Below are 27,631 nucleotides of genomic sequence, written 5' to 3' on the forward strand. Positions count from 1 at the left end.
TATTTTTTTAAATGGCAACTCTACTTTTTTCTCTCACCACCGTATTATATGCTGAAAAATCAGGAGACTTTGTGATTACATCCCATACTAGTAGAGTTACTAGTAAACATACTAGTAGACTTTAAATTTAGTTACTTTATTGTAGACATTAAAATGCGCACACCCAATATCCGCAAAAGATTTGAGGAAACCTTAACTGGAAAGACATGTTTAAATTTAAGACCCAACTCAATTCCAACGCCAGTTATTCCAACAAGATGGCGCGCCACCACACCTCAAGAAGCTACTAAATCAGTTTTTGACAAACAGGGAATTGTTAAAAATTATTGGTTACCATAGTTACTCATGGCTACTGCTATTTTTATCATTTATATAAATTTGAAATAATTAAAGTTTAAACTAATTTTTCTCGAAAATTTTCTTATGTAACCAATATCTATATATTGAATGTACTGTACTCTGTTTTTAAACCAGGAGGAGTGTTTTAAATTTGTCACCAGATTGACCTTGCACGTGATTGGGTGAATGCGAAGAAGGTTCACACACAGGCAATTTTGAATTTTGATTTTGAAGGTTAGGTAATTGATAATTCGACAGTTTCGTGTCATTATTGTATATTTTGTGTTCTTAAACCCTTTTTTATTATATTTTGAAATAAATACACTCATAACTTCAATGTTAATTTGTATGTATAGTGTTGACGATAACAAACGAAAATAAATACAATAATAAGTAAAGAAATAAATAATAATTATTAATTTAAATTTACCGCCAAAATATCTAGTGATATTTTCTGGTGATTTTTTCCAGTGTAAATCTGACTTTCGCGTTTACTCCTTCTGGTTTAAAAACAGAGTATAGTTCTAGTGCAAGTGTTAGTTCTAGTTTGAATTGTTATTCAGCGCTAAGTTGTATATTTTTAAGTTTCGGGTTTAGCCCTGTGTCTTCAGACGCTGAATGTTAGGTAAGGTTAGTTTTGTTTACAAACATTAATTATACCATGAAGTATTCTTTGGCAATTAGTAATGGCAATTATAGCGTGAAGTTTTCTTTTGTAATGTTAATTATAGCGTGAAGGAATGTGAAGTAAGGTTAGTTTTGTTTACAAACATTAATTATACCATGAAGTATTCTTTGGCAATTAGTAATGGCAATTATAGCGTGAAGTTTTCTTTTGTAATGTCAATTATAGCGTGAAGGAATGTTCGGTAAGGTTAGTTTTGTTTACAAACATTAATTATACCTTGAAGTTTTCTTTGGCAATTTGTAATGGCAATTATAGCGTGAAGTTTTCTTTTGTAATGTCAATTATAGCGTGAAGGAATGTTAGGTAAGGTTAGTTTTGTTTACAAACATTAATTATACCATGAAGTTTTCTTTGGCAATTATAGCGTGAAGTTTTCTTTTGTAATGTCAATTATAGCGTGAAGGAATGTTAGGTAAGGTTAGTTTTGTTTACAAACATTTATTATACCTTGAAGTTTTGTCACCAGATTAACCTTGCACGTGATTGGTTGAATGCGAGGAAGGTTCACACACAGGCAATTTTGAATTTGAAGGTTAGGTTATTGACAATTCGACAGTTTCGTGTCATTATTGTAAATTTTGTGTTCTTTATTATATTTTGAAATAAATACACTCATAACTTCAATGTTAATTTGTATGTTTAGTGTTGACGATAACAAACGAAAATAAATACAATAATAAGTAAATAAATAAATAATAATTATTAATTTAAATTTACCGCCAAACTATCTAATGATATTTTCTGGTGATTTTTCCTAGTGTAAATCTGACTTTCGCGTTTACTCCTCCTGGTTTAAAAACAGAGTATAGATTCAGAAAAAAATCTTCTTTTGTATTCCGTAATAAAAATGGGGGATTGCCATTTGAAAAAAATATCGATTGCGTCATAACTCGTTAAACCGTTTAACGGGCAAATTATTTTTTTGTTTTTAGAAACGATTTAGTTATGGTAATGCAACTATTTGACCTTATTGACAAGTAGTCTCTATAAAAGCCGCTAACCGTTAAAGGGTTAAAAATGAGGGAACAATTTTGAAATCTATACCAAAAAATTGCACAAAAGTTAAATCTTTAGACCGATTTCAGGGATTTTTCCATAAATCGTTTATAATGATTTTCACTCAGGTCGTCGTGACAGACTCTGTCACAAATGGGAGTTAACTAGAAACAGAAAAATCCACAACGTTAGTAGTTTTTGGCACAAAACGTGTTTGTGCAAGCGCGCGATCGTCGCGTGTTATACACCACTAGAAAGAGCAGGAAATTTTCGATAAGATAGATATGGTTCTAGAGTTTTCTTCTGCTCATATAAGAAAGTTGTTTAGAGGAATAGTACTTAAGCGTTTCTGCTTGTAGGGATGGAAATTAAGGGTGATTTAAGCATGACGCCGATAGATATTGACCGACGAAAACCCGGATTAAGATAGCTGAAGGAGCGCCCTTTCTGACTGTGATAACAGTTTTTTAAAATTCGGTTTCGTAACAATTGCAAAAGGCCTTGAAGTTTGGTAATTTTGAGCTATTTTAAGTACAGCGCGGTGTTCTTCATTTTTTATTCATCTTAATATCAACTTATCGGCAGACGAAATCATCCCGATTTTAGATAGAGAAAGATTCAAGCTTTCAAGTGGTGCATTTAGTTTTTCGCTATCCCTAATTATAAGGAAGATATCAGCTAAGAAAGTAAATAGGAAATTACGGGTAAAAGTTTGTTGCTGGGAGGTTTGTTGCTATCGTCGCACGGGTGTTGGCAACTGTAAAGATGGCTATCAACATTTTACGTTTTATATCAAACTCATAAACTGCCAAAATAACTGATGTTTGTAGTGACCAACCTTTGATTATATATAATATGGATTGAGCTAACTGAATATATCTACTAACAAAAATGTTGCTCAAGGTGAATAGACGCAGATGGAAAGCGATAATGTGAAAGTGTAACAAAGATAGATATATTATATGTCAGTACGCTTCTATATCTATCTCACTTCTATCAGTACACCCATTATATGGCAGTACGCTTCTATGTCTATCTCGGTTCGATCACCTTGCACAAGCTATCTCTCTCGTTGGCTCAATCCATATTATATATAATCAAAGTGACCAATGTTTCATAATAATTTAAAAACGGAATAAAATTCAATGTCTCTACAATGTTGTTATTAAGCCATGTTTTTGTTCAAGGTAATAAGATTCCTGCAATGCTTGGGTTTTCACAATTCATTTTTGCAATGATTTATGCGTTAACTTCGCGCTGATTCATTATTGCGGTAGCCCCACATTGTGGTCTTATGTTAAAGTTATTATATCTATTTAATTATTGTTTATTTATTCCCCTTTTTATTTTATCTAGTTTGTCTCATCGTTCTGTAAGCTGTATGTTTGATTGCCTATCTCTCCAAATTACTCGAATCGAAATAAATAATCCTTCAAATTCAAATCTGAGTTGATACGCTTCTCAAATAATGAGTCATTAAATTCTAAATTATTGAAAATAAAGATACATAATTTTTATTATAAGAGAAAAATATATGAGGATTATATTTATCCACTAGAAATTTACAATTGAACAATTACATCGATATAAAGATGTTTTTAAAAATTTTCCAAAACACAATTGATTATTTATTGCACATGTTTTTGATCACTTTTATTTACGGCACGTTCGAAAAACTTGTTATCAGTGCGTTACTCGTGCGCACTTGTAAAACGAATGAAATTGTGAAGACTCGGCGACGATGCATTTTTTATATATGTTCGCATTGTCGCACGTTTCAGTCCTTTGCGATCCGTTGATCGATCGATGTTAGCAAAGAATCAAAAGATGTGGTCGAAGTGTTATCAAGGTGTGATGATCACCGTTTTAATTGGTTTAACCGTAACGATATTCTTTGTCGCCGGTGCGGACGTCGACGATTATTGGGCCAAGAGGGACGAATTTATTAAACAAGAAGAAAGCAGAATGGTTGGTAATAAAATTGAGCTCAATGAAATTGAAAAAATCGTCAACGGGATTTTAATGGAATATAAATGGAAAGAATTTGATGAAGGATTTGAGAATCCGAAATCTTTTATACCCGCTAATCATATATTTGAGACGTTAGATCGTATAGAAAAATCCGATGTATTTCAATTCATTCAAAAATTACCTAAAGGCTCTATGTTACACGGACATGACACCGCGTTAGTTTCTGGGGATTTTTTGTATCAATTAACTTATAAGCCGGATTTATTTGCGTGTTATGTTGGTGCGAATATTAATTTAAAATTCTTCAAAGAACCCGTTACTGATTCAACTTGCGATTGGAAACCGATTGCTTCGATGAGAGAATCCGACCCGAATTTCGATGAAGATTTAAAATCACAACTTACGTTAATCACGCCAGATTTTCGCACGAAACACACGGATATAAACACAGTTTGGAGTCTTTTTATGGACATTTTTATGTTGATCGATCCCTTAGTTTGTTACAAACCTGTTTTTGAAGAATATTTTTACCAAGTTCTTCAAGAATTATACAACGATAACGTTATGTACTTGGAATTTAGGAGTACTTTACCCGAAGTTTATGATTTAGATGGTAACATTTACGGCTCCGTTGAAGTAGCCGGGATTTATAAGCAAACTTTAGACGCATTTATGGAGTCCCATCCCGATTTTATTGGGGCTAAGCTTATTTATGCTCCAGTACGAAAAGTCGATAACGACACTATGAATAATTATATCGATATAGCTAACGAATTAGCTGAGAAATATCCGACATTTTTAGCCGGGTTTGATTTGGTTGGGCAAGAAGATTTAGGGAACCCCCTAATCGAGTTTATAAATCAATTATTAAACAAGGATATGTCATTTTATTTCCACGCCGGGGAAACTAATTGGTATGGAAGTAGTACTGATTTAAATCTTGTTGATGCGGTGCTTTTGGGGACGAAACGAATCGGACATGGTTATGCTGTTTTGAAACACCCCGATGTCGCCGATAAAGTTAAACGGGACGGGATAGCTTTAGAAATATCCCCCATATCTAATCAAGTTTTGATGCTGATTAGCGATTTAAGAAATCACCCCGGAAATTATTTGATTGCGAATGATTATCCGGTTGTTATAACGAACGATGATCCAAGCTTTTGGGGTACGAAAGCTTTAAGTCACGATTGGTACATGGCGTTTATGGGGATGACGAGTAGAAACGCGGATTTAAGATTTTTAAAACAAATCGCTCTTAATTCTATTGAGTACAGCTCGATTTCTGATAAAAACGCTGCTTTCGCCGAATGGGAAAAGCGTTGGAATCACTTCCTCACTACAATCATCGAAAATAAAATACGCACATTCCCAAAAGTTTTTGTACATTAATCGAAATAAATAAAAAAAAATTTTTTTATTGAATTTATGTTCCAATTCCCACAACCCATAAAGTATTTGCATTTATAAAATTTTTATCTAAACTAAACATCGTTATCAAGAAATATGTCGATAACATTTTCGTTATTAAATTTTTGATTAAAATATTTTAATAATTACATGGATTACTAATACTTTTCATGACCTCAATTTGTTTTTTTTATAAATGCCAATTTATGACATCAATATTTATCAAAAATCATTAAATTATAGTAGATTAAAAATGAAATCATATCAACTTCCCATTTTAACGCCATCTCCGGAAGACGTCGAAAGCAACGTTCGAACGAAGACGTTCAAAAAGAACCAAAAAACCGCGGCTTATTTAGCCGTTGGGATAATTTTAATAACGATTGCTTTAATGGTAATTGGCAGATCGATCAGTTTATATCTTTATCAACACGGCCACAACGAAGATCGATTAATTTGTGCGTTACGTAACGTTAAAAATATGAAAAATATGATGTTAACGGTAAATAAAAACTCATCCACTAACTCTGGGAAATACCACATTGATCGCAATGTTAAATACATTCATGATTTTGATAAGAATATTACGATTATTATCGATATGTCGAAGAAGAAATGTTTTTTTATGGAAACGAATTTTACGATTAACTTTCCCACCAAGTTCGTTGATTTGATGGAAAATATCGGGAGTTTACTCGGTGTTAAAAAGAATATCACGAAACATGTTATGCAAGGGATTATTCCATCACATAAAAATATGGATTTATTGGATCAAAATGATCTCGGCGATTGTATAGATAATAATTTTCTTATTTATTTTTTGGAGAAAGCGAATGATCTTGAACTTGGTGATGTAAAAGCGGAAAAATATTCCGACGTTTTGGGGCTAATACAACAAGAAATATACGTTGTTAATATGGATAGTTTGTAAACCAAGATTCTAAGATGTTTGTTACTTTATAATTGACATTTATAATATTTAAATTAATAAACAGTTTGTGAAATAATAATAATCGAGATCTTCTGTATAAATGTAAAATCGAAATTTGCTATTAAATTGTAACCAACTTTACAATAATTTGTCAAGTTACAGAAAGCCGTCTTTAGATTTAGATTCTAGTTCTAGGTTTAATGTTAGTTCTATTTCAGTAAAAATAGACAACAATTTAACACTTAGCAACAATTAAAACTAGAACTAACACTAGACCTAGAACTAGAAAGTTTCGGGTTTAGCCGTGCGTCTTCAGATTTAAAATGTCAACCTCAATTTTAACATATTTGTAATCTTCATTAAAAATCCTTTAAAATGAGTACAAACACGACATATTTACCTACAATATTAATGAAGTTATGGTCAACTTTCAGTTACAAATGTCAACGTCAATTTTGACATATTTGTAATTATCGTGAAAAATCCTTTAAAATGAGCCCAAACATGATACGTTTAATTCCAATATTAGTCGAGATATAAGCAACTTCCAGTTTGAAATGTCAATTTTGACAAATTCTTAATTTTTATAAAATGTCTTAAAATTTATCACAAAAACAAAAATAAAATTAAAGGAAAATAAAAATTAAGGTTGGTATTAATATTTAATAATTAAATTGCTATCTTCATTGTTGCTAACTTCGGGTTTTACATTTTTTTATTCAAACTTTTTTGTTTTTTGAGATAAGTGCGTCATGTTTGGACTCATTTTAAAGGTTTTTTTTAATAAAGAATACATCATGAAGTTGTCCATTTGTCTATTATATGATAACTAACTTCAGATTTAAAATGTCAACCTCAATTTTGACATATTTGTGGAAGAACGATAGGAATTATCGAACATCACCTTTTGTTCATAAATTTATATAATATGTAATTTTTATTTTTTTTATACTTCACGAATATGTATGCTGATTTTTGTGAACAATAAACTTGTTTATTATTGTTATTATATTTGTAATATTCATTCAAAATCCTTTAAAATGAGTATAAACACGACATATTTATCTTCAATATTAATGAAGTTTAATTCCAATATTATTCGAGATATAAGCGACTTCCGATTTGAAATGTCAATGTCATTTTGACATATTTTTAATTTTTATAAAATGTCTTAATATTTGTCACAAAAACAAAAATATAATAAAAAAAATAAAAAATTAAGGTTGGTATTAATATTTAAAAATTAAATTGCTATCTTCATTGTTGCTAACTTCGGGTTTAACGTTTTTTATACTAACTTTTTTGTTTTTTGAAATAAGTGCGTCATCTTTGCACTCATTTTAAAGGTTTTTTAATGAAGATGACAAATATGTCAAAATTGACGTTGACGTTTCAAACCGGAAGTGATGATTCGAACTTTTTGGTTTTTTGAGATAAAAGATTACGAATATAATAATAAAATTAAAGTTGACATTGACAACGGAAAGTTTTTTTCACGACTAAACCCGACTGTTTCTAGTTCTAGGTCTAGTGTTAGTTCTAGTTTTAATTGTTATTTAACCCTAAATTCTTGTACATTTTAATTGATCTAAAAAAAATATTTTTTTTTGATTTAATCCACTTACCTTGCTTATAATTTCATCCATTTACCCATTTTAAATGAAATACAACCTTTAAATCCAATTAATTATGTGTTTTTCATTAAAAAAACTTAAATTCAACGTCAATTTTGACAAGCAACTGCAATATTTGGATCTTAATCACCATGGTAACCGAGTCAAGTTGGATAACCTTAAATAATAAAATTTTATTCCGATTTTTTTATCAATTCTAACCTAATTTTTATTATTTTAATTATTAAAAATATTTTTTTTTTATTTAATCCACTTACCTGGTTTATAATACCCTAGATAAACCAATTTTGAGTTAAATACAGCCTTTTAAACCAATTAAATAAGATTTTTTCCTTAAAAAAACTTAAATTTAATTTCAATTTTGACAAGCACCTGCAATATTTGGATCTTAATCACCATGGTAACCGAGTCAAGTTGGATAACCTAACAATAATAAAATTATAACCGTTAATATTGCGCTTTATATTTTAATATTTTTTTGAATCCACGACTTCATCCGCTCGTTATAGGCAATATAAAACATGCAAAAATGTATAACCGAGATTTTTAACATTGTTGGGATAGGACATTTGACAGGACCTAAAACCTCTTTATAGAGTGAGTGCTCGTCTTTGCTGTAATTTATTCTTTGGAAAATTCGACATATAGAAGTTCGAATTAGGGGAATTTCACTGTTATTTATTGCAAAACAATATTAGAGGATAATTCTTTAACATAATTCAAAGTTAAAATTTTTAGGGTTTCTGTTGGTATTACCTAAAGTCCCTATGAAATTTTGACATTTTTGGTAACTATTTATTTTTGAATACGATTTTTACAAAGTACAAATTTACTGTAAAAACATGCTATAAACTAATGAAAGTAAAGAATGGAATTGTCTTATCGAAGAACCCGAAACATTCTAGTTCTAGGTCTAGTGTTATTGAGTAGTAGATTGTTGTATATTTTTATTGAAGTATTTGAAAGGTTAAATATACGTATTAGAAAAGTACATTTCTAATTCTTTTCTTTAGAGCTGAAATTCAACTAATTTTTCTTTAACTCGAAGTATTCTTCCACTCCCTTAGCGATTCGAGTTACTTAGAAATAATCCTAAAAATTAATCAGATAATCTTACTTTATTAAAAATCAACTCAATAAGTAACAAAAATAATCAATCACCTGTTATACATTTTTTTATTGATATCATTTTAAAATATTTCGAGGACATCAAAACAATTCCAATCAATTATCTTGAATAATAATAAATATGGTGCAATAAAAGGAAATCAATAAAAATGAAAACCTTCCTGATAATGAACTTTTAAGGAATTAATACAATATAAAAATAGTTTTCAAGATTTTTAGATACAATCTTTATTCAATTAATAAAAATCTCCATCTAACTTAATAATATAATTCAGTAATTATTAATTAATTAATTTGTTATTATCTATTAATCATTATTATTTGGATTATAATTTTCTGGGACAATTTTAGCAACTTTACGCGATTGTTTAATTAACGTTTTAGGGCATTGCATCTCAGTCCAAGAAATTGGAACCATGGAATGTCCAGCTTCCGAATGAGCAATAACAACACCTAATTCATTCTCCGCTGTTGATAATTGATAAGTATGACTTTCGGTGATCGGTAAAACCCGTGCTAAAATAATATCGCCCGGTCGAAAACATTTATACATCTCAATCCGATCCTTTTCGGTTGCTCTAACGTCCTCTTTTCGCAAAATACCGCGATACGGCCGATTTAAAACCACCTCACCGATACACTTTATTAAACATTTACAAAACTGTTGTGTTACAATGTTTATTTGGGCCGTTACGACGTCTCCTTGAGTAGGAATTAATGTTTGTTCTCCAATACTGTGTACTTCTACGATATTTACCCCGTTTTTTGTGATTATTTTTACTACTCCGGTTAAATTCGAATATATGTAACCGTGTCTTTCGTACGTACCGTTACCGTTCACGTGGGTTTTATCTAATAGGCATAATCGGTGTCCTGGGATACATATTAGCGGCTTTTCGTCCATTATTATTGAAAATTTAAAATAATCACGTTTCACATAACCTCAAATCATCTTTTAACAGTTTGAAACGTCAAATGTCAATCAATGATTTTACAATGTTGTGTTAGATGGTGCTTTAAAAATGGTAGTGTGGATTGTTTTGATTGGTTGAGTAAATAGTGCATCTTTTTCTAATAGACTTTTTCTTACATCTATATTACATAATTAAAATAAATTTATTTATTGATAATAAAATAAAACCTATTTTTGGTGATTTTGTGTAATTACCATGCATATAATGATTTTTTTTCGAAAAATTTAAAAGAATTAATTTAGTGTTTACAAAAACTTTTTTAACCTTGAAATGTCAAAATTTACAACAATTAACTGTCAAGTGCGTGTCTTGTTTGTTTATTGTAAAGTACTTCACTTTGGGTAGTTATATTCATTGCGAACGACACGTCAGTTGAATAATAAAAAGAAACGATTTTCGTTCCTTTTGTAATCCAAAATTCAAGTTTTCTTCGTAAATATTAACAGGAAAAGTATTATGGATTCATTACAAACCAAATATAACTTAAAAAGTCCGGGTAAGTAAACTTAGCAATTACTGCATTAATTTTTATCATTAACATATTTCAAAATAACTTATTTCAACAATAATTTAGGTGTTAAACGCCTTATGCGAGAGGCAATGGAATTAGCTGAAGCAACAGAAGAATACCACGCTTGTCCATTAGAAGACAACCTTTTTGAATGGCATTTTACAGTCAGGGGACCACCGAGTACTGAATTCGATGGTGGTTTATACCACGGAAGAATTTTATTACCCACCCAATACCCAATGCAACCACCAAATATAATTTTATTAACAGTAATCTTAAAATATAATCTCAACAATAAATTAATTCAATTTAATTTGTAGCCAAATGGTCGATTTGAAACTAACAAGAAAATTTGTTTGTCAATATCTGGTTATCACCCAGAAAGTTGGCAACCATCCTGGTCTATACGTACAGCTTTATTAGCTTTAATTGCATTTATGCCAACTCCAGCAGCTGGTACTGTAGGTTCCTTAGATTACACTGCTGAAGAACGTAAGGTGTTGGCAAAAAAATCGCAAAATTGGGAATGCCATATTTGTGGGCGTATACAAGATAAACTTGTAACTGGTAAATCTGTAGGGAGAACATTGTTATCCACAGAAGAATCGACCTTACTTAAACAAATCGCGTTAAAAGGTGAAGAGGAAAGTAATCGACCAGTAAAGACAGAAAAGGATAATAATGATTTAGAATTACAAAATGGTGTTGATGGACTTAGACAAAGAGGAAGTGGTACATTAAACCAACCTGGTTCTCTTGAAGTCGTTCAAGAAAGTTTACCAGATGTTTTGCTTCAAGCTTCCATTCAAAGATCTAATAGGTAAATTAGATTTAAATTTTTTATATTAATTAATTATTAACTCAATTTTTTTTGCAGAGATAGAATGTGGTCTGCTGTTGTATGGGCAATTATTTCAACAATTACCTTATTAATTATTCGAAGATTTTTCTTTTTGTAATACATACATCAGTTTTTTTTGTTACTGTACATATTAAATAAATATAGTAAGCATTGTTTATTGTAGTAGAATATTTCTAATTATTAATAATTGTTTGTAGTTGTTTTCTATATGTGTATTATTAAAATACAAATAAACTATAATAAAGCAATAAATTTTTTTTAATAGGTTACATCAGTTTTGTGTTAACATGTAGATTTCTTATGCAATGGTATTTATTATTTTTGATTAATTGTTTGGCAATAGTGCTTTCAATACCCTACCAAAATCTTAATACCAATTTTTGGTATTCCTATTATTTTAAAATCATGATACAAGTCCAAATTGAAACAATAAAAAAATAGTGGTAAATAAACATTTATTTCTAATATAATAAGAATATGTAACATATATGTTATAATAAATAACAATGGAACAAAAAATAAAATAAATCTATGCAGATTTAAAATTAATTAAAGGTTGTAAAGAATTTCAATTTGGTCTCTATTCAATATCTTTCCCCGATTTAATCACTCTCGTCTGTTTTAATAATATAAATATAACACATTCCAATTAAACCTCAGTATTCTTTCTAAAGTCTATGAGTCCGACCCGTCGTGATAAGCATGATGCCCAGTTCCTTTTTACTTGTCTCACCCGTCCTAGTGGCGTCTCACTACCCACATACACACCCCAGTAAACAAATTTGCGTTTCAGAAACATTTCTGATACATATTATTGAAACATGAAATGTTTCTTGTTAACTAAAATAAAATTCTTATTTGTAAACAAATTAAACATAAACATTCTAATAATTTATGTAGGTCATTTAAATATAAAGTTAAATTTAAGCCATATTAGTGGTATTTTTGATTTTTTTATCTCTGTTTATGTTTGAATAACCTAAAGAAATTTTTCTTCTCAAACGAGATTGTTTCAATTAAAACACATATATTTGTGATGTTTCCGCAGAGATCCCCAGCTTCTTCAGACTACAAGTAAAGAACACCTATTTAACATTTTTTTTATCTTACAATTAGTTATAAGAGTAGGTTATAGGATATAGGTTATCTTAGTTGTAAAATTCTTTTTATAAAGAAAAACCACAAAAGATGTACTACACTTTTTTCTTGATAAAAAGAATATTACAACATGTGGTCTCACTTATAGCAATAAGATTTTTAAAAAATAAATAGGTATTCTTACTTGTAGAATAATTTAATATAATAATTTAATTTGAGATGAGAATTTTTTTATGATTGTTCAAGATTAAGAAATTTTACTAAAATTTGAATAACTTACATAAAAGTACAAAACAACATATACATACATACAGGTGGTCCATTTAACGTGAGACAAAATCTAAATAATTTTTTTATTCAAATAGTTTTTAATATTGTTTATTTATAAAAAAATGATTAAACTATACTATTAATCAACAAGTATAAAATTTATAATAAATGTTCAAATATCTCCCCACCCACTTCAATATATTTATTAACCCTTCTACGAAAACTTTCTTTACATCTTAAAAGGTTTTCTTGGATACTATTTCTGCATGCATTTCTTATCCGCTTTTTCATGTTTTCTGGCGTAGTCACGATCGGGAATGTTACGTAAGGTTAGTTCTGTTTACAAACATTAATTATAGCGTGAAGTTTTCTTTAGTAATTAGTAATGCCAATCATAGCGTGAAGTTTTCTTTTGAAATGCCAATTAAACCGTGAAGGAATGTTACTTAAGGTTAGTTCTGTTTACAAACATTAATTATAGCGTGAAGTTTTCTTTTGAAATGCCAATTAAACCGTGAAGGAATGTTAGGTAAGGTTAGTTCTGTTTACAAACATTAATTATAGCGTGAAGTTTTCTTTTGAAATGCCAATTAAACCGTGAAGGAATGTTAGGTAAGGTTAGTTCTGTTTACAAACATTAATTATAGCGTGAAGTTTTCTTTAGTGATTAGTAATGCCAATCATAGCGTGAATTTTTCTTTTGAAATGCCAATTAAACCGTGAAGGAATGTTACGTAAGGTTAGTTTTGTTTACAAACATTAATTATAGCGTGAAGTTTTCTTTAGTAATTAGTAAAGTCGATTATCGATACACCAAACTTATTTATAACATCTACAAGAATGCTAATACTATGACGGTAAAATTGCATGAAAATACTGACTGAATACCCATTGGGCGTGAGGTAAGACAAGGCGATACAATATTGAACCCAAATTGTTCATTACAGTCCTGGAGAGTGCATTTAAACAACTAGATTGGACCCAAAAAGGCGTAAACATTAATGGTAAATACTTAAGTAATTTGCGCTACGCGGATGATATAGTTCTTATTTTGGATAGCCTTGGAGAGATAAAACCCATGCTGAACGACTTACAGGAGATGTGTGCAAGAGTCGGGTTAAATATCAACGTGGAGAAATCAAAATTTATGACAAATCTTGTTCCCAACACAACATCAACATTGGGGATAATGAGATTGAGAGGTTTGACAGCTATGTATATCTTGGCCATGATTCGCGTATCGAGAGATAATCAAACAAGCAAACTAAGCAGAAGAATCACACTCGCATAAGCAGCCTACGGGAAACTTAGAGACATCTTCAAGAGCGTACTTCCGGTTATGACATACGGCTCCAAAGCTTGAACATTAACGGTGGCCACTGCCAGGAGGCTCAAAGTAACGCAAACAAAGATGGAGAGGTCGATGCTGGGTGTAACCCAGAGGGACCACATACGAAATGAAGACCACGAAGAAGAACTGGCGTAAATAAATAAACATTGTGACAAAACTCAAGTGGAACTGAGTATTACTCTGGGTCGGGGTAAATACCCATTTTATAAATACCTACCCGCCGGGTATACAGTGTGTCCCCGGATAGGTGAAACGACTCTTATAAAAGATAAAATTTTTTCGATATTAATTGTCATCTTTTGGGGTTTAGCCCTGCTTGATTAACGACTAATTTTGAACATATTATCAATTATTAAAAAACAAGTGAGCCTTGACAGTGAAAGAAAAACTCTTTTTGTGGCAGGTAAAGTACCTTTTCTGTTTACAGTACGTGAAAGTGTTACTAAGAAGTTTTGTTCAGAATGAAAAACTATGGGCATATGCAAATTTTCGGATTGATCGGCCTACTTTGAAAAAATCCATATCAAACAATTTTATTTCTAACAAAGACTGCCATGGAAAAACAAAATTGCTTTCCTGTCACTGCTAATCTCTCAAACTGTAATTTAGTAAACTTAAAGTGTTTTTTAAACAGAATGTTAACATTACAAGAAAAAGTTTACGCGATTCAGTGTTATGGAACCAGGAAAAAACCGATTATTGCTTTATTTTGTGAAAAATTTTCAAATACTGCAATTAAAAGAAGTACTTGTTGGCGTTTAATCAAAAGATTTCTTACAGCAGTAAGTATTCACTCTAAGAAAAAAAAATTATGATGAAACTGATTAACTATGATCAACTGTTTTCCTTTGTGGGCGAACACACACTTAATTTCTTGTGAACATTTTCAGAACGGTTAGTTTATTTCTCCCTAATAATCTGAATCTCAAAACAAAAAGTCTTAATAAGGTACTATTGACGAAAATAATAAACAATAGGTTTTATCAAAGGTGGCTGATGAAAATTTGCATATGGCCATAACTTTTCATTCTGAATAAAACTTCTTAGTAACATTTTACCATACTGTAAACAGAAAAGGTACTTTACCTGACACACAAGAAGTTTTAGCTTCAGTATCAACACTCACTTGTTTTTTAAAATTTGAAAATATGTTCAAAATTTGTCTTTAATCAAGCAGGCCTGAACCCCAAAAGATGACAGTTAATATCGAAAAAAATTTACATTTTATAAGAGTCGTTTCACCTATCCGGGGACACACTGTATACCCAGCGCCCATCACTGTAAGAAACACAGAGCAGCGGTAGTTTCGTCATTCAGGGAAGATCGAAATTTGATCGACCACAGAAAAAGACCTTTCTGATTCCACGCTTGTTGGTACAATTGATCCATCGTTTTCAAATCTGTTCCATTGGTACCAGTTTTTTCAAAAATCGTCATTTCTTCTCTTATTTTTTATTCGTAGGTACAGTTGTTATTGGTGTTAGTGCTTCATCTAAAGCTGCCTGCAATCGTCTTTGCAAAATATCTCACATGGACATCGCGAACTGAACGAATCCTAACTTATTATAGTTTCATTATGAGATGTTGTTTTTGAGGAAGCCTCTTTTCAGTTAAATTTGAACATATACCATCGTCAAACTCTTGTAATATCTTTTAAAATTGCAGTTTTAGACAAGCGTTGAGAAAATATATCTTTGTCAACTTGCGTTCCCTTTTGAAGTATCTGTGACATATCTGTTCGATGGTATAAAATACGTACCTTTAGTTGCCTTATTAATTTTTAGAATCTCTGCTCATAAATCGTCCGGGATCCCGGCATTTTGAATCACGGAATCATAGTTCTAGTGACAGTGCAAGTGTAAAACTAGAACTAACACTATACCTAGAACTAGAATCATTTGGGTTTAGCCGCACGTCTCTAAAGACGGCTAGAGTACAGTGCTAGAGTAAAACTAGAACTAACACTAGAGACGCACGTCGAAACTTTCTAGTTCGTCTCTTAAGACGGCTAAACCCGAATGTTTCTAGTTCTAGATGTAATGTTAGTTCTAGAGCTAGTGTTAATAATAATAATAAGTAATTCTTGCTAACCAATACGGCACATTCCAGAATATAAATTTCATACAAGGTAGGTATTTTATATAGTCTTTTAAGTAACTTCTACAGCTATCAGTATTTTTTAGACCAAAGATTGCTCTTACATACTTCTTCTGTAGTATGAAGATTCTATCTATACCAATACCACGGCCTCAAAAAACAACTTTAGCAAGGAATGAACATATGCATAATAGGCATTTAATGCTGCTTCAATACCAGCTGATCTGGAAATACTCCGAATAGTATATGAGAAATGACTGATCTTGCCACCTAGGGAATTAATATAATTGGTCTAAGACAGTCCAGGATCCATTTTCCAACCCACAAACGAAATCTCTTCAACACTGAAGCCTTGATTTGGTCAGAGCATAAGTGATAGTTAACAATTTTCGTTTTTTTTTGTACTTAATTTTATGTTGTTCGCTTCAAACCAATCCGCAAGTTTATTCAGATCCATAGTAACTGATTTTCGGATTTCATAATCAGTGCTACACCTCGCCACGGTCGTTGTGTCATCCGCAAACATTATCGTAATGTTGTACGTGGTAAGTCATTCCATATAGGAGGAACAATAGAGGACCCAATATGGAACCCTGAGGTACTCCCAGCTTGACTTCCCTCCAAGCTGCTCTTATTTCTGTTCCCTGTTAGCAACTACACATTGTAACCTCTCTGATAGATAAGATTTCATTCATGAGAAGTTAACACCTCTAAAGCCAAGTCTCTCCAACTTGGTCAAAAGGATTGAATATTGTTGTTTATACAAACACATTAACAAAAAATAAAATCTTCGAGTACTCGTTCATTTTAATGTGAAGGTTGCGCTTGAGTTTGTTCAATCAATTTCTCCCATCGTGAATCCGTTTTTGCAATTTTAAGTATTAAATCGTTTTCCAAATTTAAGCGATTTCTTAGTTTACTTTTTATTTTTGCCATTGATGAAAATGACAACTCGCACAAGTACGAGGTAGAAAATGGAATCAAACACTTCAAAGCCTCGGTTGTTAATTCCGGGTATTGTTTTTCTTTTTAACCAAAAGGTATCCAAATTTTCAGACTTGAATTTCAAGTGTAACATCCCATCGGCAGATAATTCCAGCAGATTCTCTTTGAGCTTAGTTGCTAAATTTGCTTCATTTATAGCTGCATTTAAAAACGGATTTAAGATGCATCTTTGCCCAGTGTTAATCGATATCTCTTGCACTGAGAAGTAATGACACAACTCTTTCTTCAAATTATCTAACACCATTTTCATACCAGATATATATGAGTTAATGTTTATCTCGCTTCCGACTTCTTCAATGAAAGACTGTGTCGACGAAAATGAATCAAAGTTGTTTTGATTTATAGATGATGACCACAATTCAATTTTTTTATAAAGCTATGGAGTTTGTCTTTTGCTGTAATGACATTTTCATCCCGCCCTTGAAGACTTTTATTCAAGTTGTTTAAATGCTCAAATAAGTCGGAAAGAAAAGCCAATTTCAAAAGGAATTCAGGGTCAGAAATGAATTCAGAGTAATGTGACTTGGCTTGTTGTAAATATACTAATAGTTCAGCGCGAAGTTCCATAACTCTGGTCAGTACTTTGCCTTTTGATAACTACCTAAACTCTGTGTGGTAAAGCAAATTGCGGTGTAGTGCCCCCATATCTTCACAAATGATTCGAAACAATCGAGTCTGCAACGCTTTTCCTTTGATAGAATTTACAATGTTAATAATAATATTTAGAACTTGACTGTATTCTTGTGGCAAGGTTTTGGCTGCAAGAGCTTGGCGATGGAGAAAGCAGTGCATCCAACAAGCGTTTGGCATTTGTTCTTTCAGTCTAGCAATAAATCCACTCTTCGCACCAGTCATGGCTTTTGCTCTGTCACTACAAATAGCAATGCATTGTTGTGCCCAATCGATATTCATATCTGGCCTAGCTTCAACGAACATGTCATGCAAGAACTGACCTGTAGCATTTTTGGGAAGTGCCTTGCAAAATAGTATTTCTTCCATCAATATTTCATTGGATTCAAAACGCACAAAGCTACTCACTGCGCACAACCCGCAATATCAGTTGATTCATCAAATTGTAAGGACACAAAAGAACTTTTCTTTATTTTTTCTATGACTTGATCACGAACGTCAGTCGCCATATTGCTTATCCTGCGTTGAATAGTATTGTCAGAGAGAGGTATACTTTTGAGCTTTTCGACCTCTTGTTTGCCAAACATAATTTCTGCTATATCTAAAGCCGCTGGCAAAATCAAATTTTCGGCAATACTGTGAGGTTTTCCTGCTTTAGCCACACGAAAAGCTACTCGATAACTAGCGAGTAACTTTCTCATTTAGGTTGGACATTTGTCCTATAGCAGTTTTTTGATGTTCAAGACCTTTTAGTTTTCGCTCAAAAAATTCCACGGGTTTATTTTTTCATTAGGATGTTTTGTGTTTAGGTGGCGTACCAACTTCGATGGTTTCATGCTTTCTCTTGACAAAATTTCAAAGCAAATTACACACTGCGGTTTATTCTCAATCACAGTAAACCCAAATTTCAAATAATTGTCGTCATAAATAACGACAACTATTGTCGTAAATTTTTGTATGGATTAAATATTTTTAACATACATGAAAAAAAGGGGGGGGGTCGCGAAATATTTTTTGTTACTAGGGGGGTCGTGTCATGAAAAAGGTTGAAAAACACTAACGTATACTATCAAAGGCTTTTGTAAGATCTATGAACAATGTTGTTGTGGTCTGTTTTTCATTTAATCCCAAGGTAATATTTTCCAACAGTTGAAACATCGCAAGTTCGGATCTTGTCTTCTAATAAATTTTTGCAAGATTCGATATGACTGTTATTGGACGATAGTTATCATAGCAGGACTTGCCTCCTTTTTTATAGATTGGGATTATTACTATCTTTTTCAACTCAGCTGTAGTTTTAATTCTTATTAGCGATACATTGTTGTATATTTTTATTAAACTAAAACTAACACTAGACCTAAAACTAGAAATATTCGAGTTTAGCTGCGCGTCTGAAGAATTTCCGGAATAGTTTCATAATTAGCAAATATACTTACCTGTTTTGGGTCAACAAAATTTAATAAAAAATTCTTTTATTTTCATTTTTAATTTAATATAAAAAGAATCACAATGCAAATAAAAAAAGTGCCTACCGCATATTAACGGAAAACTAAAGTAAAACCTATAAAAAAAAATAAAAACTCATTCATAACAAACATTTAACGATTAAAAGAATACTTATAGCCTTACTCAAATTGGTAACACAAACACAAAAGAATATTTTGTTTTAACAATTTGTTTTAATACAACTTAAAACTAAATTAAAGATTCTTATTAAAGTATTTAATATTGAAACCAATTTAATCAGATCCATCATTGTTATTTGTAAAATAACAGTCAATTTCTTTAAGAAAAATATCATGTTCTGGCTTTATCGAAACGTTTCCATATATAGCCCTAAACACCTCTCTTATTTGATTAACAGGAAAAATATCGATTTTATTACAGCTGCTTGTAATTATGTTATTGGTTAACATATCAGCTTTTAAATCAGAGGGGATTTCATCCAACAAAATATTGTCTATATTAATTAAAACGGGAGCAGTCGCGATCGCGCGCCGAACTATTTCAAGAGGAAACGAATTTAAAAGTTCTTTTCGAAATTCTTGAAGTATCAAATATTTATCATCGCTATCAGTGACGATGTGTAAAGATGCCGATCCAAAATCTAATCAAAAATTAGGTTCTTTAAAAAGCATTTTTTAATTCTTAAATAAATACTTACCATGAAAAGTAATTTTTATTTCATTTTCTAATGCTGATTGATACTCATCATTAGTTGCATTTAAAATATTTAAACTCTTAATGGGACTTTCAATCATCTTTTCGTCAATTTCATTATTGGATGATTTCGTTATGGTGTTTTGATTTAAATCATCAAAATTAGATTCTGTTGAAATCTTTTCTGGAATCATTTCTGTCAAATTTTTTTCATTATCATCCTCATCGTTTAAATTTCGTTTATTCACGTTTTGTTGATTCAAATCTTTAAGATTGGATTCCATTGATTTGAAAGAATTTGTAATTTGTTCTACACAAGAATTTTCAATCAAATTTTTTTCGTTTTCTTCGACCTTTATGGTTTGGACAACTACATTATTTGAAGCTTCAAGATCTAAATTTTTAGAAGTTTTATTTTCTTCAACTTCTTTTGGTGTTTTACTTTCATTTGAATCTTTAACTTTCAATTCTGATGAATTAAAAGAATTTACAGCCTCTTTGCTTTTTTTGTTTTTATTAAGATTTAAATTCTTTTCAGGTGACTGAGGATTTTCACTTCTATCTCTTTCACCTCCTATTTCAGGTATCATATTAAGATTTACATTCTTTTCAGGTTCTTTTTCAACCAAATTATCTATTTTATCATATCTAATCTCAGGATTTTCACTTCTATCTCTTTCACCTCCTATTTCAGGTATCATATTAAGATTTACATTCTTTTCAGGTTCTTTTTCAACCAAATTATCTATTTTATCATATCTAATCTCAGGATTTTCGCTTCTATCTCTTTCACCTCCTATTTCAGGTGTTATCTTAATTTCATCATTTTGGTATTCGCACTTTCTTATATTGATATTTTCTTTTGGTCGATTTATAACAGATGGTGGATTTGGTGAACAATTATAATTAACAACGTTGTGATACTGTTGATAATTTGGTGGATAAAAGTTAAAATGTTGAGGTTGTTGTGAATTCATATGATCAATAGGGTATGGTGGATTGTAATAATTTAAAGGTGGCATCATCGTTGGTGGTTGATTTAGATGTGGTGGAATATAATTGTGATAAAAAGGTTGATGCTTCATCATCTTACAAGCATGCATAGTGGAAAGAAACATTAAATAAGTTAGGTTAGGATCAACACCAAAGCTATTTTGAGGCAAATTGCGAAAACCAGGTGGTGGTCTTAACGAATTTCTATTTTCCAAAGTACTAATGAAATGTTCAGGAACACTTCCAATTGATGGGGCAATTAATTCATTTTCAATAATTTCTGTATTATTTTCTGAATCATTTTTAATACTTTCTGAATCCTTTTCAACAATTTCTAAATTATTCCCATTAATAATTTCGTCATCACTTGAATTACTATCTTCAGTTTTAGATTCAACATTCTCAATCTTCTTAAAATACTTCGGAAATATTCTGTCATAACTAAAATTGCATGCCTGAAGGTGTAACATGGCAGTATAAGTTAAAGTTGTACCCGTTTCGAATTCTTCATGCGTCGGATATAAATAAACATTGGGTACAGTTGGTGTGCAATCGTTCGATGATTTTTCGTTGGGTTCCTAGAATTTTAATGAACGAAAAGCTCCTGATAAAAATAGCCTTTCTATTTTCGTTGAATTTACAAGCATGGTATACAAGTTAAAGTATTAATTAAAAATTTAATCAAATTAAGATTTTAAATTTAAAAACTTTTTGAGTTTTTTTTCAAGATTTATAATAACGTCGTTTGATACAGGAGCTTTTTGATCGATTTCTGGAGTATTTGAAGGAGTGGAAGACTTACTGACCTCATTGAAAAATGTTGCTAATTGTTCCTGGATTAAGAGGTCATTTATGAAAAGGTCACGGCCAGGCGTTGATGTATCCACGACAATTAAATCAAGAATCATATCCTAAAAAATTAATATTATTAAATAAAAAGAAAAAGAAATGGTTAATTACATTTTCGTCTATGTCGTAAATCTGTGCAACTAAACTTTTGTGGCGAACTAACTGCAAAAACCTGCTAGACGCTTGTTGAGGCCACAATTCATCCTTAACAGTGGGTTGTATCCCATATAATCTAGCCCTAATCGCTTGTGCGGGGAAATTAACAAAATCCACAGTCAAATAACAAACAGTTTTAACTCGAACAACAGCAATCGTCCCATAATCAACGTAAAACACTTTTATATCACCATCCATTTTCTTTGAGCAATCAACAACTTTAGCACGATGATATTCCCCATCAAAGATGCTCGCGAGGTACATCCCTTCACGTATCGCGTAATATGGAATGTAATATTTATCTTTATTAGCGCGATAAAATATCCTAAAAAGCGAAGATATAATAAAAACGTAATTTTTACTAATTTAGTAAATTACTGCATATTATCCATAAGCCGATTAAGATTATCTGAATGTTGTCGAAGATGTATCCAAAATTTGCTTGGATCATAAACTTCCGCTACTTCAATATCAATAAAATCTTGCAATGAAACGTCGGTTTCAATCCATTGTCGAATTATATTTGCATCATATACAACATCACTTAATAATTGTTTCATGTGGAACTCTAGCAGAACATCCTATAATTGTAAAATAAGTAAAGGTTGTGAAATTCAGTATTGATTTAAAAATGAAACAATGAAAGCGATCCCTGGGTAAGTGAGAAACCTCTATAACCAAGATCTAATCACCTTTTTAGTGAAAATCACCTCTTTATCTAGGCTAATTTTAACCTGTATAACTGGGATCATTTTTCCCCATTCTAGCCTCAATAAGTAGGAGTTGTTCCACTTTAATATACAGCTTGCAATACCGGATCAAAATCTTAATACCGGTATTACTATAAAAAAGTTTACTCACTAAATTACAATCACTAGATATATCTAATTGTAAGATTTTTTTCCCCTCTGCGGCGTCACCTCTACTAACAACAGGTTAATTCCTACTATATCTTTAGATTGGCAATAAAGCATAAGATACAGAATCTGAGAAGATAATCAAAAAATGGAAAGATATTAGGAATCTGTACAAAGTACCTATAAACTTAAAGATCTGCATAACATTATTGTTTTGTTGTCTTTCACTTGGTCCAAAGGTTCAACTTCACTGCCGCGTCAAAAAATGAAATTACACTTCATCATTTAAAGCTCTGTGGAATTCTTTCGAATTCTTGCTTTGGAATTTTCCGGAAAGGTGCAGATTCAAGAAAGAAACTTTAACATAATGGCTCTTGGTAGTTTGTCAGACTTATCATAATACTGTTATACTTGGTGGGACACTCCACGAATCAAATTGACCTGAAACACCATTATGGAGTAAAAACTCCAAAAATAGTTGTATGCAGAGAGTATTTTATTGTTGGCTAGGCATGACAAATTTATTGAACATTAAGTACATTAAGTTGTCGTCATCAAGGGTTGAGTCTTTGTTATCTTCAAGATTCTGTCAGAGTGCAAAATGATATTTCTTGTAGTCAAAATGAGGTCACCCATTTCTATTACGGAATATGAACGACGACTTTTTTCTGAATCTAGTACAATCAATATTAATATTGGTTACTTAAGAAAATTTTCGAGAAAAATTATCTTAAAGTTTCATGATTTTCCATTTACTTGAGATAGCAAAATAGCAGTAGCTATGCGTAACCATGGCAACCAACTGTTTCAAATGTCAAAAATTAATCATTGTCTTAATAAAATATCTAAAACAACTGGTTGCCATGGTTACGCATGGCTACTGCTATTTTTCTACCTCAAATGAATGGAAAATCAGGAAACTTTAAGGCAATTTTTCTCGAAAATTTTCTTATTCAGTTAATATTAATTTTGGCTGTACCAAATTCAGAAAAAAATCCTCTTTCATATTCCGTAATAAAAATGGGGGATTGCTATTTGAAAAAAATTGGGATGACGTCATAACTAGCTTAAAAATGGCGGAAAAAATTGTAAAAAATTTAAATCCTTAAACAAAAAATAAAGAAGTTATAGGCAAAAAACGAAAAAGTCATTTTTTTGTTCTTCGGCCATATTTTAAAAACTAAAACGGTTAGATCCAAAAACTTAGTTGAAAAATGATGAGCTCTAAAATATGCAACTTTGCCTTTATTTAACCATTTCTGTATCTCTTATGGTTTCTGAGATCCAATGGTGGGGGTCGAATTTCAATTACCCTGTATACAAAAGAAGCCCTCATCACTGAAAACAGGCTGGAAAATCAAGCTGATGCAATCTCAAGGATTGTGAACTTCCAGATCACAGATAAGCGAAGAGTATGATATCTCCATCGCAAAACAAAACCTAAGAGGTTTTATGCTTCAGCAAAGGGGATTAAAGGACACTCTCTTCCACATTGGACAAGTTGAGGATCAAACTTGTCGACTTTGCAACGTCGAGTCAGAAACGGCTGAACATATACTGTGTAATTGCGTCGCACCTACCGGCATAAAGGAACAAGACCTTGGAGCAATACTAAGGTTCATTAAGGACCTACATTTGCCCTAAACTTTTGGAGGGCTAAAGTTACAATAGATCTTATAGGTCGCTACCGACGAATTTTAGTAGACGCAAATAAACTTTTAGGTGAATCGTCCAAAGTACACGGAAAACTTAAATGGCTACCAGAGTTTCCAATTTTGGAAGATTGCTTTACAAAATGGATAGAGCAGTGTAACTCACAAAATATATCTATAAATTTAATGGCAACAGTTTAAAAGAAAAGGTCTTAGATTTTGCAAAAAAATTAAATCTTAAAGGTTTTGTGAGAAGAAGGTTATAAAGAGAGGAATGATTTGACATTCAAAAAAATCTATGAATAACACGGTTTGTAATGCTTGGATTAACGATTCATCTGAAATTCCAAGGAAATATGAACCGAAAAACATTTTTAATGCCGACGAGACTAGATTATGTTTAAAATGTCTTCCTGACAAAACTATTTATTTCAAAAACTACGATTGTCATGATAACAAAAACAGCAAAGAACGAGTAACATTATAGACAGGACTGAAAAATACCATTACTTTGGATTAGAAAATCAAAGAAACCAAGATGTTTCCAAAATATTAAGACACTACCAATAAATTACAAAAATAACAAAAACTTGTCGATAACTTCCATTATCTTTCGGGATTAGTTATTGGATTTAGACAAGAAAATGAGTCATCAAAACAATGCGAACAATGGATGACTGTTACTGAAAGATGTGAAGATCAGACTACTGCATGGAATTTCATAATCATGGACAATGGTTTAATTATTTGCGGAAATCAAAATGATGACGACATTTTGGAACTTTATCTTAATGAAAACTTGGATCAAGATGAACAAGATGTTGAAGAATAAGAAGTACAAAATCTTGTAATAAACATAGAAGACAATTAAAAAAAAACAATTGCATATAACCAATTATTTTCTCTAATTAATAAAATGTTTGTTTTAGTTTAAATGAAATTGATTGTTTCATTTCTTTTTGATTCCAGAAAAAAACCTCTGTATATAGGATTAAGATTTTCATAACAGGGACACCTCTATAAGTGAGATTTTAAAGTTGTTCTCAAGAGATCCCACTTATCCAGGTTCGACTGTATATGGAACGATTTCGTTTTAAATCGCCAAGGTAGCTTGAGAAAAATCATCAAGTTTGGAGGACTCGCCCACAAGTGACCTTGGCAATTTGAGAAAGATACTGGATTTGATATATAAACACAATTATTACCATTAGAAAATTCCTATACCATTTCAGAAGAAATTTAGCATTGTAATTATGACCTTAAACTAAATTAAATTAATTTGACCACTCCCATTTTTCAATTTTTAAATCAATACTAATTAATACTTATAAATATACATCATGTTTTTAAATACAATGATATCTCAGATAATTTTGAAAATGGTTAAATAAAACTACCTTTAATATTCATCAATATATGATGAATTTAAACATTTTAATCCATTTTCAAAATGTTTAATATCTGGGACACACCATATAGAAGTAATTATTACCTCAATACCATCAGGTAATGGTGGATCTTTATTTTGATGTGTCTTCTCCCAATTAATATCGTCAAATTGTTTTTCTTCAATGTCTTTTTCATCCTTTTCAGGTCCATGTTCAAGTTTTAAATTTAATTCTTTATCATAAATTTGAAAACTTCCATCTTTTAAATGTTTAAAAGCAAAAATTGTTTTAAAATCTAAACAAAAATGTGTAATCGATTTGTAGCCATAATCGCTATAATTTAAGTTGTGCTTAAATTTTTTTTTATATAGCTCAATTAATTTACTACTATGTAAACCTTCGGGATGATTACTAATTAATTCTTTTAATCGATTCTGAATGTAATATGGTACATTATTCTTTAACACTGTAGAGTTATTTTTGTTGTTGTAACTTTTTGGTATTACACCTCTAGATGTTAAAGAAATTGGGTTAACTGCATTGGAAATTTTTTCTCCAACCATTGAAGGATTTTGATTATTTTGAGATGTTGATGGAACATTTTCAAATATTTTGTGAGGTTGCCGTAGACTTTGATTTAACAAACTAGGAATATGTTGTACATTTGATGTGATATTATTTTGTAGTGTTGATGAGACATTTGGAATATTATTATCTGGGGTTTTTCTTAAATGAAATTCTTCCGAACGTCTCCTTTGAACAAATGGAACTGATTTTTGAATTTGTGGACTTTGATAAGTAAAAATGGGCTGATGATTACTAAAATTAACCCTAGGATTTTGAATTGATAATCTTGGCTTTCTTTTTGGAGGTCTTTGTTTACGAATTAAACTGTCTATGTGCGCAGATTTTTGACTTATCATTAAGCAAAGCTCTGCATCATAACCTCTACCATTAACCTAAAAATAACAATCCATTAAATACAAAGTTGTAAACACCATAACAAAAATACTTACTGTTAAACAATGTGGTATTGAGTGCAAATACGACTCAAGACTGCAATATCCTAATTCACTAAACGGGATTCGATATCCATTTAACTCCTTAAATTGTCGGTCTAAATCTCTGATGGTCATCCGAAGTGGATTTGAGGTTAGAACGCTTGATATAAGTGCCTCTGTCTCTGCAGCTTTACTTTTAATGTCATCCTACAAAATATGTTTTATTATATTCTTTAATGATACACTAATATTTTTATCATACCATTTCGTTGTATTTTATTTCAATAATGCTATAAATGGGAAATAACGTGATTGAGACAAATTTGAAGGAAATAATAAAAACCGGCTCCAAGATGGAAAGGAATGAAGTTAGTTAAGGAAAGAAAAACAAGGTCAATAAGTGCTACCAACCTATATTCCAAGTTTTTGGTTTAAATTGAACAAAAATTTATTTTGCTTTATTTAATTTTAGAAAAATGAAAACAAATAATTTTAGAATATAAAATAAATATGACAATAAAAATTATATTTGAATTAATATTCTATTACATAGATTTTTTCAACTTAGAAGATTTAAAATTTAACACAACAGTTTCACCATTTGATGAAGGTAGCTTTTTTAATATTTTTTGTATTTGTTCTTGAGAAATATTGCAACCGGGATCTTTACGAACCGTCAC

The 27,631-nt window shown here is 31.0% G+C and overlaps 4 protein-coding genes across 4 annotated transcripts; 2 read left to right on the forward strand and 2 right to left on the reverse strand.

Annotated features, from left to right (window-relative positions):
• Nucleotides 1-3,737: 3,737 nt before the first annotated feature.
• Nucleotides 3,738-5,904, forward strand: LOC111427636 (adenosine deaminase 2-like). Its single transcript, XM_023062875.2, has one exon. It carries the CDS (start codon nt 3,830-3,832, stop codon nt 5,384-5,386), a length of 1,557 nt encoding a protein of 518 aa, XP_022918643.2. The 5' UTR covers nt 3,738-3,829; the 3' UTR covers nt 5,387-5,904.
• Nucleotides 5,905-9,300: 3,396 nt separating this feature from the next.
• Nucleotides 9,301-10,078, reverse strand: LOC111427277 (exosome component 1 Csl4). The gene has a single exon (XM_023062330.2). The coding sequence runs from the start codon at nt 9,999-10,001 to the stop codon at nt 9,405-9,407; it is 597 nt and encodes a 198-aa protein (XP_022918098.1). The 5' UTR covers nt 10,002-10,078; the 3' UTR covers nt 9,301-9,404.
• A 265-nt stretch (nt 10,079-10,343) lies between these two features.
• LOC111427250 (ubiquitin-conjugating enzyme E2 J1-like) lies at nt 10,344-11,709 on the forward strand. The gene is made up of 4 exons (XM_023062278.2): nt 10,344-10,567; nt 10,646-10,851; nt 10,903-11,402; nt 11,460-11,709. The coding sequence occupies exons 1-4, from the start codon at nt 10,528-10,530 to the stop codon at nt 11,539-11,541; spliced, it is 828 nt and encodes a 275-aa protein (XP_022918046.1). The 5' UTR covers nt 10,344-10,527; the 3' UTR covers nt 11,542-11,709.
• Nucleotides 11,710-19,362: 7,653 nt separating this feature from the next.
• Nucleotides 19,363-27,322, reverse strand: LOC111427261 (uncharacterized). Its single transcript, XM_023062299.2, has 8 exons — nt 27,214-27,322; nt 26,967-27,158; nt 26,055-26,909; nt 22,432-22,634; nt 22,009-22,378; nt 21,855-21,959; nt 20,060-21,626; nt 19,363-20,002 (listed from the first exon to the last, which is right to left on the reverse strand). The coding sequence occupies exons 1-8, from the start codon at nt 27,214-27,216 to the stop codon at nt 19,635-19,637; spliced, it is 3,663 nt and encodes a 1,220-aa protein (XP_022918067.2). The 5' UTR covers nt 27,217-27,322; the 3' UTR covers nt 19,363-19,634.
• Nucleotides 27,323-27,631: the final 309 nt, after the last annotated feature.

This window comes from Onthophagus taurus, chromosome 2 (genome assembly GCF_036711975.1).
Source record: "Onthophagus taurus isolate NC chromosome 2, IU_Otau_3.0, whole genome shotgun sequence".
NCBI classification, from domain to species: Eukaryota; Metazoa; Arthropoda; class Insecta; order Coleoptera; family Scarabaeidae; genus Onthophagus; species Onthophagus taurus.